This window comes from Nerophis ophidion, linkage group LG22 (genome assembly GCF_033978795.1).
Source record: "Nerophis ophidion isolate RoL-2023_Sa linkage group LG22, RoL_Noph_v1.0, whole genome shotgun sequence".
In the NCBI taxonomy this organism is placed as follows: Eukaryota; Metazoa; Chordata; class Actinopteri; order Syngnathiformes; family Syngnathidae; genus Nerophis; species Nerophis ophidion.
Genome location: NC_084632.1, coordinates 17,939,266 through 17,959,193, shown reverse-complemented (window position 1 = coordinate 17,959,193; position 19,928 = coordinate 17,939,266). Strand labels below are relative to the sequence as shown.

Below are 19,928 nucleotides of genomic sequence, written 5' to 3'. Positions count from 1 at the left end.
TAACGCAGCGTCAAACTCATTTCGCAAAATATTATTTTTATTAGCGCATGTCTAGAACTTCCGCCGGGTCAAACTCGTTTCGCAAAATAATTAGCATATGCCTAGAACTTCCGTGTCACTCGTCACGTCACGAGTGACACTTCACCTGTCATCATTTTCAAAACGGAGGAGGCTGATTTCAATAATTTGAAATCGCATAAAGGGAAGAAGATCAAGAGCTATTCAGTAGGATTCAAGGTCCAAGCTATTGAATATGCTAAAAAGAACAGTAAGCAGCTATTTTTTATTAATATAACGTAGCTGCGTGTGTCAAATATGAGTCATTAAATGACTCCCGCCTCCTGGTGGTAGAGGGCGCTAGTGATACTTGTTGCGACTACTCGGCTGCAGAAGAAGTGACAACAAGCAGCAAGAGTGAGCAGCGGTCGTTTATTTTTTGCTCTCGCTTGCACTTTTAACATGGAGGATTACATATCTTAAAAAAAAAAACAGTTTTGTAAACTGGACTTTCAATCGAAGCAGGAGAAGGAAGATCTCCATCCAGACAGAGAGACTTCTATAAACAAGTTATCGATGCTTTTGATCAAAAGGAGCTGCACATGGACTTAATTTATAAGTAAAGGTAAGACCATAATAACGTTTTTTTTTTTTCATATTAAATGTGCTTTTCATGATGTTATCCTTTCATCACACTCAAATTTATAAGCGCAGGCCTAAATATACCGCATGCCTTTGGTAAGCGTCGGAGTGAGAAGAGGTTTTAAAATAATTAGCGCATGCTTGCCTTTACTGCATACCTTTGGTAAACGGCGGAGTGAGAAGAGGTTTTAAATTAATTAGCGCCCCGGTGGCAATTCAAGGAAATACGGTATGTCCACGACTCATCTATTGCGAACAACATATGTATAAAGCCTCGGTCCACCGTGTTATCATTAAAAAGTGCCCATGCAATTTTAGAACCAAGTTTGTAATTTCTATGAACTTTTCCTGTATATGTGTAACTACTGTGTGCCCGTCCCACCAAGAACCCACAGGAATTTCACTCAAATAATCAAAGTATTTCTTATACCCGTTACATAAGTCATGTGCTAAAATAACCACTGTCTTACAATAGTTTTCAATTTTGTTTTTGTAGACAACTAGGGGTGTTCCGATAAATACTTTTTTACTTCTCATAGGATACATATATTGTTCCGATACAAAAGCAGTATGAATCATAGTACATCCTTTTTTTTGTTAAAACACTAACCCTATGACCGACTTGGGCAGGCTATAAGTTGAAGTGGAGTGGTAATTGGGTTATTGGCAACACCAAGTGGCCAGAATAACTATTTTTTTATTCTGTACAATAAAAAAAATTAATGTACTTGAAAATTGATTTAAATTCTCAGGAAAGAAGAGGAAGGAATTTAAAAGGTAAAGGGTACATGTGTTTAAAAATCCTAAAATAATTTTTAAGGTTGTATTTTTTCTCTAAAATTGTCTTTCTAAAAGTTATAAGAAGCAAAGTAAAAAAAAATAAATGAATTTATTTAAACAAGTGAAGACCAAGTCTTTAAAATATTTTCTTGGATTTTCTAATTCTATTTGAGTTTTGTCTCTCTTAGAATTAAAAATGTCGAGCAAAGCGAGACCATCTTGCTAGTAAATAAAAAAATAAATAATAAATAGAGGCAGCTCACTGGTAAGTGCTGCTATTTGAGCTATTTTTAGAACAGGCCAACGGGCTACTCATCTGGTCCTTACGGGCTACCTGGTGCCCGCGGGTTCCGCGTTGGTGACCCCTGCTCTACTGTAAAGTTCAAATTTGAATGACAATAAAAAGGAAGTCTAAGTCTAATATCTTATCTAGAAAATTTAGGACCAAAACCCTTAAAACAAGTAAAAGACTCTAACATAAAATCTGCTTAGTGAGAAAAAATATCTTATCAGACTGAAAATACGCAAATATCCCCCTTATTTCACATATTTAATCTTAGATTTCAGTTTTTGCAGTGCATGTATTTGAGATTGATTCTGATTATATCTGCCTTTTTACATGCAAGCCAATGTAATCCGTATTCTGCGTTCACATATTCTGCGCTTGTTTTTGAGTTTTGTCTTGTGTTTCCAGGGTCCACAAAGTCTACAGCTTGTGCCTTTGAACGAAGCGGCACACGCATGATGAAAATGATGCATAACCAAGTTGAAAAAGGTTTGGAATATTAAGGCCCCGATCTCCAACTGTAGCAAGATATGTTGTTCCAAGTAAAGTTCTTATTTATCATGTGAGTTTCTTTAACAGGCCAGTTCTACAAAATATAGTTATCAGAAAAAAATGTTGATTTTATTACAACTGAATAATAAAAGATTTTGTGTCTGTTATCCGCCACATGTTGAAAAATTCATTCCATCCATCCATTTTCTATTGCTTGTCCGTTTTGGGGTCGCGTGGGGGTGCTGTAGCCTATCTCAGCTGCATTCATACACGGGGAGAACATGCAAACTCTACACAGAAAGATCCCGAGCCAGTATAACGGCTAAAAATACCACAAAAGACGACGGAAAGCTCAAAAAGTTGTAATACCAAATTATGCCTGTAGGAGCCGCAAGATCAAAATGACATATGGACTACAACTAAAATGGCGGACTGTGGAGGTTAATTTGTGTCTTTATTACAAAAGCTTTTTTGACACAGAATTTTTATAACTGAAATATGTGATATTAAATTTCATTGTGTATGATAGAACATTTAAAACAAGATATTCTATCCTGAATGTATCATCCTAATTAATAGAACATGTGCATTGAAAGAACTCTCCTGAAGGAATCAATAAAGTACTATCCATCTATCTATCTATCTATCTATCTATCTATCTATCTATCTATCAATCTATCTCTCTCTGATAAAAAAATGAAAACTCCACCTCCTTTTCAATTTTGACATATTTCCTGTGACATGTATTGAAGTACAATTGTCTCACATCAACTTAAAATATAAATATATATCAGGGGTCTGCAACCCGGGGCTCTGGAGCCACATGCGGCTCTTTAGCGCCACCCAAGTGGCCTTCTGGAGCTTTTTCAAAAATATATGAAAAATGGAAATGAGGAGGGGAAAAAAAAAAAAAAAAATTTTAATTTGGTTTCGGTAGGATGAAAAACATGACACAAACCTCCCTAATTGCTATAAAGCACACTGTTTATATTAAACATGCGTCACTGATTCGAGTATTTGGCGAGCACCGTTTTGTCCTACTAATTTTGGCGGTCCTTGAACTCACCATAGTTTGTTTACATGTATAACTTTCTCCGACTTTCTAATACGTGATTTATGCCACTTCTTTTTCCGTCTCATTTTGTCCACTAAACTTATAACGTTGTGCATGAATACACAAAGGTGAGTTTTGTTGATGTTATTGACTTATGTGGAGTGTGCTAATCAGACATATTTGGTCACTGCATGACTGTAAGCTAATCGATGCTAACATGCTATTTAGGCTAGCTATATGTACATATTGCATCATTATGCCTCATTTAAAGACCTCATTTAGTTTCCTTTAAGTCCTCATATTTCAATTTATATATCATGACACTATCTGTATGTAATATGGCTTTTAATTTTTTGCGGCTCCAGACAGATTTGTTTTTGTATTTTTGATTGCCGACCCCTGATATATATATATATATATATATATATATATATATATATATATATATTGTATTTTTGATTGCCGACCCCTGATATATATATATATATATCAGGGGTCGGTAATCAAAGATACAAAAACAAATCTGTCTGGAGCCGCAAAAAATCATATATATATATATATATATATATATATATAAACAAATGTGGTATACAAATAAATACATTTGTATAAATAAACACGTATTTGTAAATATATTTTTGAGATTTGAAAATATATACAAATAAAAATGTATTAATATAAAAATGTGACATACAAATAAATCAAGAATTTGTATTAATGTGTATTTGTAAATATATTTTGAGTTTTGAATATACATATGCTTGATTTTGTATTTGTACTGAATTTGCATATGTGGATCGCTTTTTTGCTTTCGTGTCGATGAGACATTCCTACCACAAACCAGATGCACAAATAAATGTGACCTACACACTCCCCTGAACAACCAGCAGAGGGCACTGCAGCCAGAGCAGTCTGGGTCACACAGCATTATATGCAAAATAGCCGGAGTTCTCTGCACAAAAACAATCCAATTCTTTAAAGAGAGAACGCACAATGGACCTGAGCTAACTAACGTTAGCTTTGTATCAGCTAATGCTAATTTATCCAGTTAATCTGAAAGACCGTGCTAGCTACTTATTTTATTGTATCAATGCCGTTTAATGACCATGTCCCGATGTAGATACTGATCTCTTATCACTGCAATGTGTGTCAAATCACCCTAAAAGTCATGACATAATATGACCCTCTCTAGTGTGCCTCTGATTGGCTCGCCAGTATCTGACCATGTCTGTGACCCAGACCACTCTAGCTGCAGTGCCCTCTGCTGGTTGTTCAGTGGAGTGTGTAAGTCACATTTATTTGTGCAACTGGTTCGTGGGAGGAATGTCTCATCGACACAAAACCAAAAAAGCAATCCACATATGCAAATTTAATAAAAATACAAAATCAAGCATATTTATATTCAAATCTCAAAAATATATTTACAAATATATGTTAATTTATACAAATTCTTCATTTATTTGTATGTGACATTTTTATTTTTCGAAATTGTATTTGTATATATTTTCAAACATCAAAGATATATTTACAAATACGTGTTTATTTATACAAATTATTTATTTGTATTTGTATTTGAAGTACCTTGGAGTGGAGGAGTTCAAGTACCTCGTGAGATCGACAGGCGGATCGGTGCAGCGTCTACAGTAATGCGGACGCTGTATCGATCCGTTGTGGTGAAGAAGGAGCTGAGCCGGAACGCAAAGCTCTCAATTTACCGGTCGATCTATGTTCCCATCATCACCTATGGTCATGAGCTTTGGGTCATGACCGAAAGGACAAGATCTCGGGTACAAGTTTCCTCCGCCGGATGGCGTGGCTCTCCCTTTAGAGATAGGGTGAGAAGCTTTGCCATCCGGGAGGAGCTCAAAATAAGCCACTGCTTCTCCACATCGAGAGGAACCAGATGAGGTGGTTTGGGCATCTGGTCAGGATGCCACCCGAACGCCTCCCTTGGGAGCTGTTCAGGGAACCTCCGACTGGTAGGAGTCCACGAGGAAGACCCAGGACACGTTGGGAAGACTATGTCTCCCGACTGGCTTGGAAACGCGTCGGGATCCCCCGGAAAGAGCTGGACGAAGTGGCTGGAAAGAGGGAAGTCTGGGCTTCCCTGCTTAGGCTGCTGCCCCCGCGACCCAACCTCGTCAGTCTATAAAATCCACTACACCTCCCTGATACCGAAGTACATGTCAAACTACTTCCTTAATGACCGCCATAACCACAACACCTGGGGGAGCTCCACAAACCACATTAAGCCCAGATTCCGATCTAACCAAGGTCTTAACTCAATTCTCTTTCTATGCCACATCAATGTGGAATGCACTCCCAACAGGTATAAAAGTAAGTGCATCTCTGTATTCCTTCAAAACCGCTCTAAAACAACACCTCCAGGCAACTTCAACCCTTTACTAATACCCTCCTCCATTCACATCCCATCTCCCCGGATTATAAACGACCTAATGTAAATAATCAAATGTACTTCTAATGGGTATACTTGTTCTTATGCTATCTGAACTCACTATGTTCTCTGCTGGCTGTACATATCCTACTAAGTAAGACCTACACTGTTTCAATGTCCACATTTCTCTGTTGATGCAATTGTTGATGACTGAAGTACTGATATCAACTAAAGCTCCTCATCCCACCCCCCAGATTGTAAATAATGTAAATAATGTACATACTATGATGATTAACCTGTGTGATGACTGTATTAGGCTGATAGTATATATTTGTACCATGAATTGATTAACGTGGATCCCGACTTAAACAAGTTGAAAAACTTATTGCGGTCATTTAGTGGTCAATTGTACGGAATATGTACTGAACTGTGCAATTTACTAATAAAAGTATCAATCAATCAATCAAAGGATAAGCGGAAGAAGATGGATGGATTTGTATTTGTGGATTCATTAATATGTGTTAATATAATATTGATGTATATAAATTGATGTGAGAAAATTCTACTTCCATAGACGTGTCGCCTTGAACTTTAATCATGCTGGTTGGGATGCTAATGATGTACGCAATTCTGCTCATGACTAAAAAGTCAATATTTAAATAACTTCAAAAAATGTTATAAATGGGTTGTACTTGTATAGCGCTTTTCTACCTTCAAGGTAATCAAAGCGCTTTGACACTACTTCCACATTTACCCATTCACACACACATTCACACACTGATGGAGGGAGCTGCCATGCAAGGCGCCAACCAGCACCCATCAGGAGCAAGGGTGAAGTGTCTTGCTCAGGACACAACGGACGTGACGAGGTTGGTTCTAGGTGGGATTTGAACCAGTGACCCTCGGGTTGCGCACGGCCACTCTTCCACTGCGTTGACAAAAGACTTTGAATGTTAAGATCGCCTCCAAATATGCCTTTGTGTCCCATATAACTTTTGCATGATTTATATTCTGAAATTCATTAGGAAAATAGATGTATTTTTTTTATATGAAATAAGACAACTAATGCATAATAAGAGCATAATGCATGGTTTTTATATTTAACCAGTGTCCGTTTACAATAGTAATGACAAAGTAGTTAGAAAGTGGTGCAGTGTCTCCATGCATTGTTCCTGGCAGCGCCTCTTCCGCCCGGCTTCATGCCCTGCTGACTTCTTCCGCCCGGCTTCATGCCCCGCTGAGTCACCACTCTTCAGCGGCCCTGTTGGAGTCCTCGTCGGCCACATCGCAGTCGAGCCGCTCCACCCCAGGAAGAGCCAGGTCCCTTTCGTTCAGCTTCTCCAGGAACGAAGAAAGCAGTCGTTTGTTTAAATGGTCCGTCAGGGTCCTCTCCTCCTCCACACGCACCTTCGCCACCTCCGTGTCTTCCGCGCCGGTGCCGGTGTCGTGCGAGTCGGGCTGCGGGCAGTGCGGGGGTGCGGCGCGGTGCTGGCTCAAAGACAAGCCGTTAAGATGCAGTTCCGGGTGCTCGGTCGGGCTCCCGGCGTCCGCGCTGGATTCGGCCTCCATTCGCGATATCAACGTCGTCTGCAGGGCGACATTTTCCAGTTCTTTCAGGCGTTTGCTGTCCAGGCCGCGGGCCGTAGAGTCATTTCCTGTCGGATAGTTGTTGTGAGGAGGCTCGCCGCTCTGCTCCATGGTGCTGTGCGTCAGGGTTGCGGAAGGAAGGAAGGAAGAAATACAACGCACTTCTTGGGTTCCTATTTTTTTTTCTATTGCGCCCTCTTGTGGCCGATTTGCTTGAAGTTTATTTAAAGGCCTACTGCAGTGGTGTCAAACTAATACAGAGTGGGCCAACATTTTAAACTGAACAAAGCCGCGGGCCAAGGTTGAACAAATTAACCTTTTAATTGGGACACAGACAAGTTTTGCAATGAATATTGAACATAGGGCAGCACAGTGTTACAGGGGTTAGTGCATCTGCCTCACAATACGAAGGTCCTGAGTAATCCTGGGTTCAATCCCGGGCATGGGATCTTTCTGTGTGGAGTTTGCATGTTCTCCCCGTGACTGCGTGGGTTCCCTCTGGGTACTTCGGCTTCCTCCCATGGAACAGGCAGAGCTTATATAACGTCGATCCATCCATATTCTACCGCTTATTCCCTTTTGGGGTCGCGGGTGGCGCTGGCGCCTATCTCATCTACAGTCGGGCGGAAGTTCAAAATCAACTTTCAAAAAACAAATGAAAAAACATCAGTGCTATATTAAATTAAATTTAATTTAAAAAATAATAAGGGGTGGACGAGATCCGCCCGGAGTTCCTTAAGGCTCTGGATGCTGTGGGGCTGTCTTGGTTGACAAGACTTTGCAGCATCGCGTGGACATCGGGGGCGGTACCTCTGGATTGGCAGACCGGGGTGGTGGTTCTTCTCTTTAAGAAGGGGGACCGGAGAGTGTGTTCCAACTATCGTGGGATCACACTCCTCAGCCTTCCCGGTAAGGTTTATTCAGGTGGACTGGAGAGGAGGCTACGCCGGATAGTCGAACCTCGGATTCAGGAGGAACAGTGTGGTTTTCGTCCTGGTCGTGGAACTGTGGACCAGCTCTATACTCTCGGCAGGGTTCTTGAGGGTGCATGGGAGTTTGCCCAACCAGTCTACATGTGCTTTGTGGACTTGGAGAAGGCATTCGACCGTGTCCCTCGGGAAGTCCAGTGGGGAGTGCTCAGAGAGTATGGGGTATCGGACTGTCTTATTGTGGCGGTCCGTTCCCTGTGCGATCAGTGCCAGAGCTTGGTCCACATTGCCGGCAGTAAGTCGAACACATTTCCAGTGAGGGTTGGACTCCGCCAAGGCTGTCCTTTGTCACCGATTCTGTTCATAACTTTTTTAGACAGAATTTCTAGGCGCAGTCAAGGCGTTGAGGGGTTCCGGTTTAGTGGCCGCAGGATTAGGTCTCTGCTTTTTGCAGATGATGTGGTCCTGATGGCTTCATCTGGCCGGGATCTTCAGCTCTCGCTGGATCGGTTCGCAGCCGAGTGTGAAGCGACCGGAATGAGAATCAGCACCTCCAAGTCCGAGTCCATGGTTCTCGCCCGGAAAAGGGTGGAAAGCCATCTCCGGGCTGGGGAGGAGACCCTGCCCCAAGTGGAGGAGTTCAAGTACCTCGGAGTCTTGTTCACGAGTGGGGGAAGAGTGGATCGTGAGATCGACAGGCGGATTGGTGCGGCGTCTTGAGTAATGCGGACGTTGCACCGATCCGTTGTGGTGAAGAAGGAGCTTAGCCGGAAGGCAAAGCTCTCAATTTACCGGTCGATCTACATTCCCATCCTCACCTATGGTCATGAGCTTTGGGTCATGACCAAAAGGATAAGATCCCGGGTACAAGCGGCCGAAATGAGTTTCCTCCGCCGTGTGGCGGGGCTCTCCCTTAGAGATAGGGTGAGAAGCTCTGCCATCCGGGAGGAACTCAAAGTAAAGCCGCTGCTCCTTCACATCGAGAGGAGCCAGATGAGGTGGTTCGGGCATCTGGCCAGGATGCCACCCCGAACGCCTCCCTAGGGAGGTGTTTAGGGCACGTCCAACCGGTAGGAGGCCACGGGGAAGACCCAGGACACGTTGGGAAGACTATGTCTTCCGGCTGGCCTGGGAACGCCTCGGGATCCCCCGGGTTAGATGAAGTGGCTGGGGAGAGGGAAGTCTGGGTTTCCCTGCTTAGGCTGTTGCCCCCGCGACCCGACCTCGGATAAGCGGAAGATGATGGATGGATAAAAAAATAATGCCTCTTTTCGATTTGCAGCCTTCTGAGGTAAATATCAACATTAACTTTTCCACAGGCTAATAAATTCGAAAATAAAATAAAAAAGGTCTGCGGGGTTTGGTGGTAGCGGGGGGGGGGGTGTATTTTGTAGCGTTCCGGAAGAGTTAGTGCTGCAAGGGACCCTGGGTATTTGTTCTGTTGTGTTTATGTTGTGTTACGGTCCCGAAATGTGTTTTGTCATTCTTGTTTGGTGTGGGTTCACAGTGTGGCGCATATTTGTAACAGTGTTGAAGTTGTTTATATGGCCACCCTCAGTGTGACCTGTATGGCTGTTGACCAAGTATGCATGGCATTTGCATATGTGTGTGTGAAAGCCGCATATATTATGTGACTTGGCCAGCACGCTGTTTATATGGAGGAAAAGAGGACGTGACAAAATGTTGTAGAGGACGCTAAAGGCAGTGCCTTTAAGGCACGCTCCCAATATTGTTGTCCGGGTGGAAATCGGGAGAATGGTTACCCAGGGAGATTTTCGGCAAGGGCACTAAACTTCGGGAGGGTTGGCAAGTATGAGTATTAGTGGTGAATTTGGTGATACCGGCGGGCCAGCTCTAATGTTAATTTGATATTGCCTCAGGGGCCAAGTGAAATTAAAGGGCAGGCCAAATTTGGCCCGCGGGCCAGAGTTTGACACCCATGGCCTACTGAAATGAGACTTTATTTAAACGGGGATAGCAGGTCCATTCTATGTGTCATACTTGATCATTTCGCTATATTGCCATTTTTTTGCTGAAAGGATTTAATAGAGAATATCGACGATAAAGTTCGCAACTTTTGGTCGCTAATAAAAAAAGCCTTGCCTGTACCAGAAGTAGCAGACGATGTGCGCGTGACGTCACTGGTTGTAGGGCTCCTCACATCCTCACATTGTTTATAATCATAGCCAGCAGCAGCTAGAACTATTCGGACCGAGGAAGCGACAATTCCCCCATTAATTTGAGCGAGGATGAAAGATTTGTGGATGAGGAAATTTAGAGTGAAGGACTAGAAGAAAAAAAAGTTAAAAAAAAAAAAAGAAAATTGCAGTGGGAGTGATTCAGATGTTTTTAGACACATTTACTAGGATAATTCTGGGACATCCCTTATCTGCCTATTGTGTTGCTAGTGTTTTAGTGAGTTAAATAGTACCTGAAAGTTGGAGGGGTGTGTTGACGCCAGTCTCTCTGAGGGAAATCACGGCAGCTGCAGGAGGACACTGCCTCCGCTGATCTCCGGTAAGAGCCGACTTATTACCGTAATTTTCCCACCAAAAACTGCCGGTTGACATGTAGTCAGGATCCATGTTCGCTTGACTGCTATGATCCATAGTAAAGCTTCACCTCCGGGAATTTTAAACAAGGAAACACCGTGTGTTTGTGTGGCTAAAGGCTAAAAGCTTCCCACCTCCATCTTTCTACTTTGACTTCTCTGTTATTAATTGAACAAATTGCAAAAGATTCAGCAACACAGATGTCCAGAATAATGTTTAATTATGCAATTAAAGCAGACTACTTATAGCTTGGATTGGGCTGGAAAAAAATGTCCGCTACAACCCGAGACGTCAAACGCACGCGTCATCATCCGAGTCATCATACCGCGACGTTTTCAACACGACACTTTGCGGGAAATTTAAAATTGCAATTTAGTGAAGTAAAAAGGCCGTATTGGCATGTGTTGCAATGTTAATATTTCATCATTGATATATAAACTATCAGACTGCCTGGTCCGTAGTAGTGGGTTTCAGTAGGCCTTTAAATTTGATTTTCCTACTGTTTTGGTTAGACTCTAACCAAAACAGTAGGAAACCACTCTGCCGCGGCACACTAGTGTGCCGTGAGACGCAGTCTGGTGTGCCGTGGGAGATTATCTAATTTCACTTATTTGGGTTAAAAATATTTTTTTGCCAACCAGTAATTATAGTCGGCAAATGATGTGTGGTTGAGTGGTCGGTGCTGTCTAGAGCTCGGGAGAGTAACCATGTAATACTCTTCCATATCAGTAGGTGGCAGCACTATGTAAAGCGCTTTGAGTCACTTGAGAAAAGTGCTGTATGAATAGAATACACTTCACTAATATAATAATAATAATAATAATAATAAATAAAACTCATTTAACACAATCACTTAAAATTATTTTAGAATTAATTCTTTATTTAAATTGTTCCCTTACATACAGTCAGGTTTTTTCCCCCCAGATTAAAATGTTATTTTCTACAGTTAAATCTTTTTCAGATTCACTTCCTTTTTTTGAAGTCAATTTTTTTTCCGGATTTTGACTTTTTTTACACAGAGCGCATGCTTCAATTCAAAACATTTTACCCTGATTTAGCTCCATATGCTTCTCGAATATTTTATTTTACGAGGGTTGGCGCCTATATCTCAGCTGCATATACATGATATATTTTGTCTTTTAAAAATTGTTATAAGTACACCTCTGCATTAAACTATTAAAAAAATGTTGAACGGCTTCAGCTATTTGATATCGAAAAATAAATTATTCAATAATGAATTCAAAGTGATCAGCAACATTAACTCAGGAGCAGAATACACAACATGCTTTAACCTACAAAACAAAAAGGAATAGAATAATTTAAGCTAATGAATGTATTTTTTTAAATGAGGAAATTGGGATTAATGGCTACAATGTTTTTTTAATGCACAGCCTTTGGAAGCATGGTTTGAAGCATGATACTGATAAAGCACGTTGCCCAAAGTCACACGAGCCACCCGTAGCATCGCACTGCGACCCCTCAAGGGGGCCCACCCACTATTTGAGAACGACTGCGTTAGAGGAACGTAATATTCAAACTCAAAATATAATTACAACATATAACCGAATTGCTCCCATTGCCTATACTTCTATACACTTTTTATTACATATGAATATTGAACAAAATTGCTTTGCTGGGTCTCTGGAGATGCAGACTACACAGAGTTGAATGGTTTTACATTAGCAGCACCTAATAAGGGTTTTAAAGGGGGAGTCTATATGCCTGAACATGTCAAAACTATTCGAGTACAAATAAACTCTGTTTCTTCCTACTCCTTTTCATATGAAATTAAATGCATTACAACTATACGAGTGCTACAGAAGTCAATGGACAACTATAAGACTTAGTTTCTTCAATATATGGCGGCAGTATAGCTCGGTCGGTACAGTGGCCGTGTCAACAACTTCAGGATTGCAGGTTCGATCCCCGCTTCTGCCATCCTCGTCACTGCCATTGTGTCCTTGGGCCAGACACTTTACCCACCCGCTCCCAGTGCCACCCACACTGGTTTAAAAATGTAACTTTGATATTGGGTTTCACTGTGTAAAGCGCTTTGAGTCACTAGAGAAAAGCGCTATATAAATATAATTCACTTCACATATGCTCCAAAACCACGACAAATGCAAAATAACTTTAAATTGTGTTTTCTCAGTGGCCTAATGCAGCGGACCGGTCAACGGGGGGGAATTTGTATTATTATTATTATTATTATTATTTGGTCATGAAAAGCGATTTTTTTTGGTTGGTGCACTAATTATTAGTGTATATTGTGTTTTTTATGTTGATTTAATAAAAAAAACGAATTCTTCTGCGGCCTGGTACCAATCGAGCCGCGGCCCGGTGGTTGGGGACCACTGGCCTATTGGTTTGCGTGTCCGCCCTGATATCGGTAGGTTGTGAGTTCAAACCCCGGCCGAGTCATACCAAAGACTATGAAAACGGGACCCATTACCTCCCTGCTCGGCACTCAGCATCAAGGGTTGGCATTGGGGGTTAAATCACCAAAAAAACATTCCCGGGCGTGGCACTGCTGCTGCTGCTCACTGCTCCCCTCACCTCCCAGGGGGTGAACAAGGTGATGGGTCAAATGCAGAGAACAATTTCACCACACCTAGTGTGTGTGTGACAACCATTGGTACTTTAACTTTAATTTGCATGGACAAATAGATATTCAGCCCTGCGATGAGGTAACGACTTGTCCAGGGTGTACACCGCCTTCCTCCCGATTGTTGCTGAGATAGGAGCCAGCGCCCCCCGCGACCCCAAAAGGGAATAAGCGGTAGAAAATGGATGGATGGAAATAAATATTCAATATTTAAAAATGCACCTTTTTTTTGCAAGTTTCATAAAAAATTTACAATTTTTTTTGTCTACTGTTTTATCAGTTACATTATTAAAAAAAGTACACAAAAAGTCTGAAACGTTTTGACTGTTTTTCTTTTCACCCTAACCCATTGGTTCTTAACCTGGGTTCGATCGAACCCTAGGGGTTCGGTGAGTCCGCCTCAAGTGTTCGGCGGAGCCAGTCAAGACACACCTGACTCATCCATACTTGCCAGCCTTGAGACCTCAGAATTCGGGAGATGGGGGGAGTGGGGGTGGAGGGGTGCAGGCGTGGTTGAGGTGGGCGGGGTTTGGTGGAAGCGGGGGTGTATATTGTAGGTCCCGGAAGAGTTAGTGCTGCAAGGGCTCCTGGGTATTTGTTACGTTATGTTATGGTGCGGATGTTCTCCCCAAATGTGTTTGTCATACTTGTTTGGTGTGGGTTCACAGTGTGGCGCATATTTGTAACAGTGTTAAAGGCCTACTGAAATGAGATTTTCTTATTTAAACGGGGATAGCAGGTCCATTCTATGTGTCATACTTGATCATTTCGCGATATTGCCATATTTTTGCTGAAAGGATTTAGTAGAGAACATCCACGATAAAGTTTGCAACTTTCGATGCTAAGAGAAAAGCCCTGCCTCTACCGGAAGTCGCAGACGATGACGTCACATGTTTGATGGCTCCTCACATCCTCACATTGTTTTTAATGGGAGCCTCCAACAAAAAGTGCTATTCGGATCGAGAAAACGACAATTTCCCCGTTAATTTGAGCGAGGATGAAAGATTCGTGTTTGAGGATATTGATAGCGACGGACTAGAAAAAAAAAACAAAAAAAAAACGTGATTGCATTGGGACGGATTCCGATGTTTTTAGACACATTTACTCGGATAATTCTGGGAAATTCCTTATCTTTCTATTGTGTTGCTAGTGTTTTAGTGAGTTTAATAGTACCTGATAGTCGGAAGGGTGTCTCCACCCGTGTCTTGACGAGTGGAGACACCCTTCAGGGGAGTCGACGGCAGCTATGGACGGCACAAGCTCAGCTTTTCTCCGGTAAGAACTTACTTTTTAACCACAATTTTCTCAGCGAAACCTGCTGGTTGAAATGTGGTCGGGATCCATGTTCTCTTGACCGCGCTGTGATCCATAGGAAAGTTTCACCTCCAGGAATTTTAAACAAGGAATCACCGTGTGTTTTTGTGGTTAAAGCCTAGAGCTTCCCAACTCCATCTTTCTACTGTGACTCCTCCAATATTAATTGAACAAATTGCAAAAGATTCAGCAACACAGATGTCCAAAAAACTGTATAATTATGCCGTTAAAGCAGACGCCATTTAGCTGTGTGTGTGCGCACCGCTCATAATTCCTAAAAACCTGTGATGTCTTGCGTACACGTCATTACACGACGTTTCGAAGACAAAACTCCCGGGAAATTTACAATTGTAATTTAGTAAACTAAAAACGCCGTATTGGCATGTGTTGCAATGTTAATATTTTATTATTGATATATAAACTATCAGACTGCGTGGTTGGTAGTAGTGGGTTTCAGTAAGCCTTTAAAGTTGTTTCTATGGCCACCCTCAGTGTGACCTGTATGGCTGTTGACCAAGTATGCCTTGCATTCACTTATGTGTGTGTAAAAGCCTCAGAAATGATGTGAATGCGCCGACTCGCCGTTTGTATAGAGGAAAATTAGACGTGACGACAGGTTGTAGAGGACGCTAAAGGAGTATGGTTGCCCCGGGAGATTTTCAGGAAGGGCACTGGAATTCGGGATTCCCCCGGAAAAATCGGGAGGGTTGGCAAGTATGGACTCATCGTGTAAATAAAAACTTCTCCATATGGGCGTATCGTGGATACGGCAACAGCAGAAGTCACAGGTGCGTAATTTGTTGTGAGTTCATGCACTGTTGGTTTTGTTCTTTGAACAAGGTGATGTTCATGCACGGTTCATTTTGTACACCATGAAGAAATAAACCATATAACTTTGTCTTGAATTTGAAAAAAAACCCAAAACATTTTTTTTTCACAAAAGAAGGGTTCGGTGAATGCGCGTATGAAACTGGTGGGGTTCGGAACCTCCAACGAGGTTAAGAACCACTGCCCTAACCTTTTGGGCGCTCTGGTGCAATGCTTGTGTATAGCAGCCACATTGGAACGGTAGGGGTAGGGAACCTATGGCTCTAGAGCCAGATGCGGTTCTTTTGATGACTGCATCTGGCTCTCAGATAAATCATAGCTGATATTGCTTAACACGATAAGTAATGAATAATTCAGCTGGTAATCAGGATGTTAAAAATAGCGTTCAAAATATAAACCATTTTCATGCATTTTAATCCATCCATCTGTTTTCTACCGCACCTGTTCAAGTAATAACAATTTTATTAAAAATAATTAAATACTTTTTACACTCTAAAAATGTTGGTCTTACTTAAAAATGCACGCATTTAGATGTATTCAATGTTAAAAAATATGATATGGCTCTCACGGAAATACATTTTAAAATATTTGGCTTTCATGGCTCTCAGCCAAAAAGGTTCCCGACCCCTCTTCTGTAACCTATAGTCTGCAATTCACAAATAAATGACCTAGTTCCTAAAACATCATGTAATTTATGATAATAACGACTTCGTCGGGAACAAAAACCACACATTGATGTTCCAAACACGATCAATTTAGTATTATTTTTTTCGCTCAGGCACTGCCATTGGCGCCTCTTTCAATATCCTCGTCTCTCATTGGATGCCCTTTTGAGCATAGCGAGACAGGATTGGTCAAACGGCAGTAGCGTTTCCTACCTCGCAGCAACACATCTTCGGGGAGCGACCGCTCGACCGGCTGGTGAACAGGTAACCATTGGAAACTCTTGTAAACATGAAATACTATCTATTTCCCAAGATATCCTAAAAACGTGAATGTAGTTTATGAAAAAAAATCAGGTATAGCTTGTGTAACAACCACAGCGGCGCGCTAAGCATTGTAGTTGGCTTACTACTCCGTGTCACTAACACAGCTGGGCACAAACACCGCAACTTAAAACACAAATTACAGCTAAATACAACGAAGAAAATAAGTATTTGAACACCCTGCTATTTTGCAAGTTTTCCCACTTACAAATCATGGAGGGGTCTGAAATGTTCACGTTAGGTGCATGTCCACTGTAAGAGAAATAACCTAAAACAAAATCCAGAAATCACAATCTATGATTCTATGATTCTTTAACAATTTATTCGTGTGATACAGCTGAAAATAAGTATTTGAACACCTGTCTATCAGCTAGAATTCTGACCCTCAAAGACCTGTTAGTCCGCCTTTAAAAGTCCTCCTCCACTCCACTGTATTATGCTGAATCAGATGCACCTGTGTGAGGTCGTTAGCTGCATAAAGACACATGTCCACCCCATACAATCAGTAAGACCCAAACATTCAACATGGCTAAGAGCAAACAGCTGTCCAAAGACACCAGAGACAAAATTGTACAACTCCACAAGGATGGCAAAGGCTACGGAGAAATTGCCAAACAGCTTGGTGAAAAAAGGTCCAGTGTTGGAGCAATCGATAGAAAATGGAAGAAGCTAAACAAGACTGTCAATCTCAAGCGAAGTGGAGCCCCATGCAAGATACCACCTCGTGGGGTCTCAATGATGCTAAGAAAGGTGAGGAATCAGCCCAGGACTACACGACAGGACTTGGTCAATGACCTGAAAAGAGCTGGGACCACTGTTTACATGGTCACTGTTGGTAATACACTAAGACGTCATGGTTTGAAATCATGCATGCCACGGAAGGTTCCCCTGCTTAAACCAGCACATGTTAAGGCCCGTCTTAAGTTTGCCAATGACCATTTGGATGATCCAGAGAAGTCCTGGGAGGAAGTTTTGTGGACAGATGAGACCAAATTTGACCTTTTTGGTCAGAATTCCACTGTGTGTTTGGACGAAGAAGAATGATGTGTACCATCCAAAGAACACCATCCCTACTGTGAAGCATGGGGGTGGTAGCATCATGCTTTGGGGGTGTTTTTCTGCTCATGGGACAAGAAGACTGTGCTGTATTAAGGAGAGGGTGACTGCAGCCATGTATTGTGAGATTTCGGCCAAAAACCTCCTTCCCTCAGTCCGATCATTGAAGATGAGTCGTGGCTGGATCTTCCAACATGACAATGACCCAAAGCACACAGCCAGGAAAACCAAGAAGTGGCTTCGTAAGGACCATATCAAGGTTCTGGAGTGGCCTAGCCATTCTCCAGACCTAAATCCAATTGAACATCTTTGTAGGGAGCTGAAAGTCTGTGTTACTCAGCGACAGCCCAGAAACCTGACTGATCTCGAGAAGATCTGTGTGGAGGAGTGGGCGAAAATCCCTCCTGCAAACTTGGTGAAGAACTACAGGAAATGTTTGACTCTGTAATTGCAAACAAAGGCTACTCTACCAAATATTAATGTTGGTGTTCAAATACTTATTTTCAGCTTTATCAAACAAAGCGTTAAAAAATCATAGATTGTGATTTCTGGATTTTTCTTTTTAGGTTATCTCTCATACAGTGGACATGCACCTACTGTGAAAATTTCAGACCCCTCCATGATTTCTAATTGGGAGAACTTGCAAAATAGCAGGGTGTTCAAATTCTTATTTTCTTCACTGTACATATTTGAACATATTAGCACCTTCATTCATACACTTATATAGTTATTTCACATTATTGCGTGAATATTAGAACCTTTATTGTTGTGCTTTTGACAGGCATGTGAAAGAAACCAGTGGAGACTGCAGTACTGGCAATAATGTCCTTCAGAGATTTGAGAAGTAAGGCGTCATCACAACAGCATCAAGTTTAAAACACATTTCCACTAAATACCCGTGTGTGGGTTTTTTGTGTGCAATTTTCTTACTGGTAGATTTTACAGAAATGATGAGGGCGTTGGGCTATCCTCGCTTGATATCGATGGAGAACTTCAGGACACCTAACTTCAATCTGGTGGCAGAAATCATGATATGGCTGGTTAAAAGGTAGTAATATCTATACGTTCATCTATTTAACATATACACATACTGTACATGGGCTTCACGGCTGCAGAGGGGTTAGTGCGTCTGCCTCACAATACGAAGGTCCTGAGTAGTCAGGGTTCAATCCTGGGCTCGGGATCTTTCTGTGTGGAGTTTGCATGTTCTCCCCGAGATTGCGTGGGTTCCCTCCGGGTACTACGGCTTCCTCCCACTTCCAAAGACATGCACCTGAGGATAGGTTGATTGGCAACACTAAATTGGCCCTAGTGTGTGAATGTTGTCTGTCAATCTGTGTTGGCCATGCGATGAGGTGGCGACTTGTTCAGGGTGTAGTCGCCTTCCCCCGATTGGAGCTGAGAAAGGCACCAGCGCCCCCCGCGACCCCAGAGGGAATAAGCGGTAGAAAATTAATGGATGGACATACTGTACATATACATTTACTGTACAAACATTCATATACACATTCTGGACATCCATCCGTCCATTTCTACCGCTTGTCCCATTTGGGGGGCGGGAGGTCGCTGGTGCCTATCTCAGCTGCATTCAGGCGGTAGGCGGGGTACACCCTGGACAAGTTGCCATCTCATCGCAGGGCCAACACAGTTAGACAGACAACATTCACACCCACATTCACACACTAGGGCAAATTTAGTGTTGCCAATCAACCTATCCCCAGCTGCATGTCTTTGGAAGTGGGAGGAAGCCGGAGTACCCGGAGGGAACCCACGCAGTCACGGGAAGGACATACAAACTCCACACAGAAAGATCCCGAGCCCGGGATTGAACCCAGGACTGCTTGGAGCTTTGTATCGTGAGGCAGATGCACTAACCCCTCTACCACCGTGCTGCCCCATTCTGGACATATACAAGTGCATATACATGCATACACTCATGCACATAATCACATTTCATCAAACATATATCAACGTTGTTGCCCTAGGGTAAACTGGGTAACACACGGCACACTGACAAAGCTTAACCGATTGTTACTATAACAATCTACAAGATTAATATAGGTTGCCTCTCTCTCTTCCCCTTCATCTTTCGGTATTCCTTTTTTTAATCTCTTGCCATCATTATGTATATGTATTGTTGCATTTGAACAACTGCATTGTTTATAATAGAGGTTTGTTATTGTTCATTCGATAGCGCTTTTTCTAATGGTATTTGTATTGCTCCAGTTGTAGTGTAAAAATGCTCATTGTCATTTATATGTTAGTATTTATTTCGCTAACTGCTTCTTTGCTATCACTTTTATAATCATTTGTACATATTGTATGTGCTGGTGTTGTTCTATTTTTGTTGTTGTTATTGTGTTTGCTGTTGTTTTTGTCTCTCTGTCTAATCCCTCTCTTATCTCCACAATTTCCCCCTCTGTCT

The 19,928-nt window shown here is 42.0% G+C and overlaps 1 protein-coding gene across 3 annotated transcripts in view; it reads left to right on the top strand.

Moving 5' to 3' along the window:
* Positions 1–2,364, top strand: part of slc5a5 (solute carrier family 5 member 5) — a 58,088-nt gene extending 55,724 nt beyond the window's left edge. For all 3 annotated transcript variants that reach the window (XM_061883354.1, XM_061883356.1, XM_061883355.1), the window contains one exon: positions 2,114–2,364. In XM_061883354.1, the coding sequence (XP_061739338.1) occupies positions 2,114–2,164 (51 nt within the window). In that variant the 3' untranslated portion in view covers positions 2,165–2,364. The remainder of the gene's footprint in view (positions 1–2,113) is intronic.
* Positions 2,365–19,928: the final 17,564 nt, after the last annotated feature.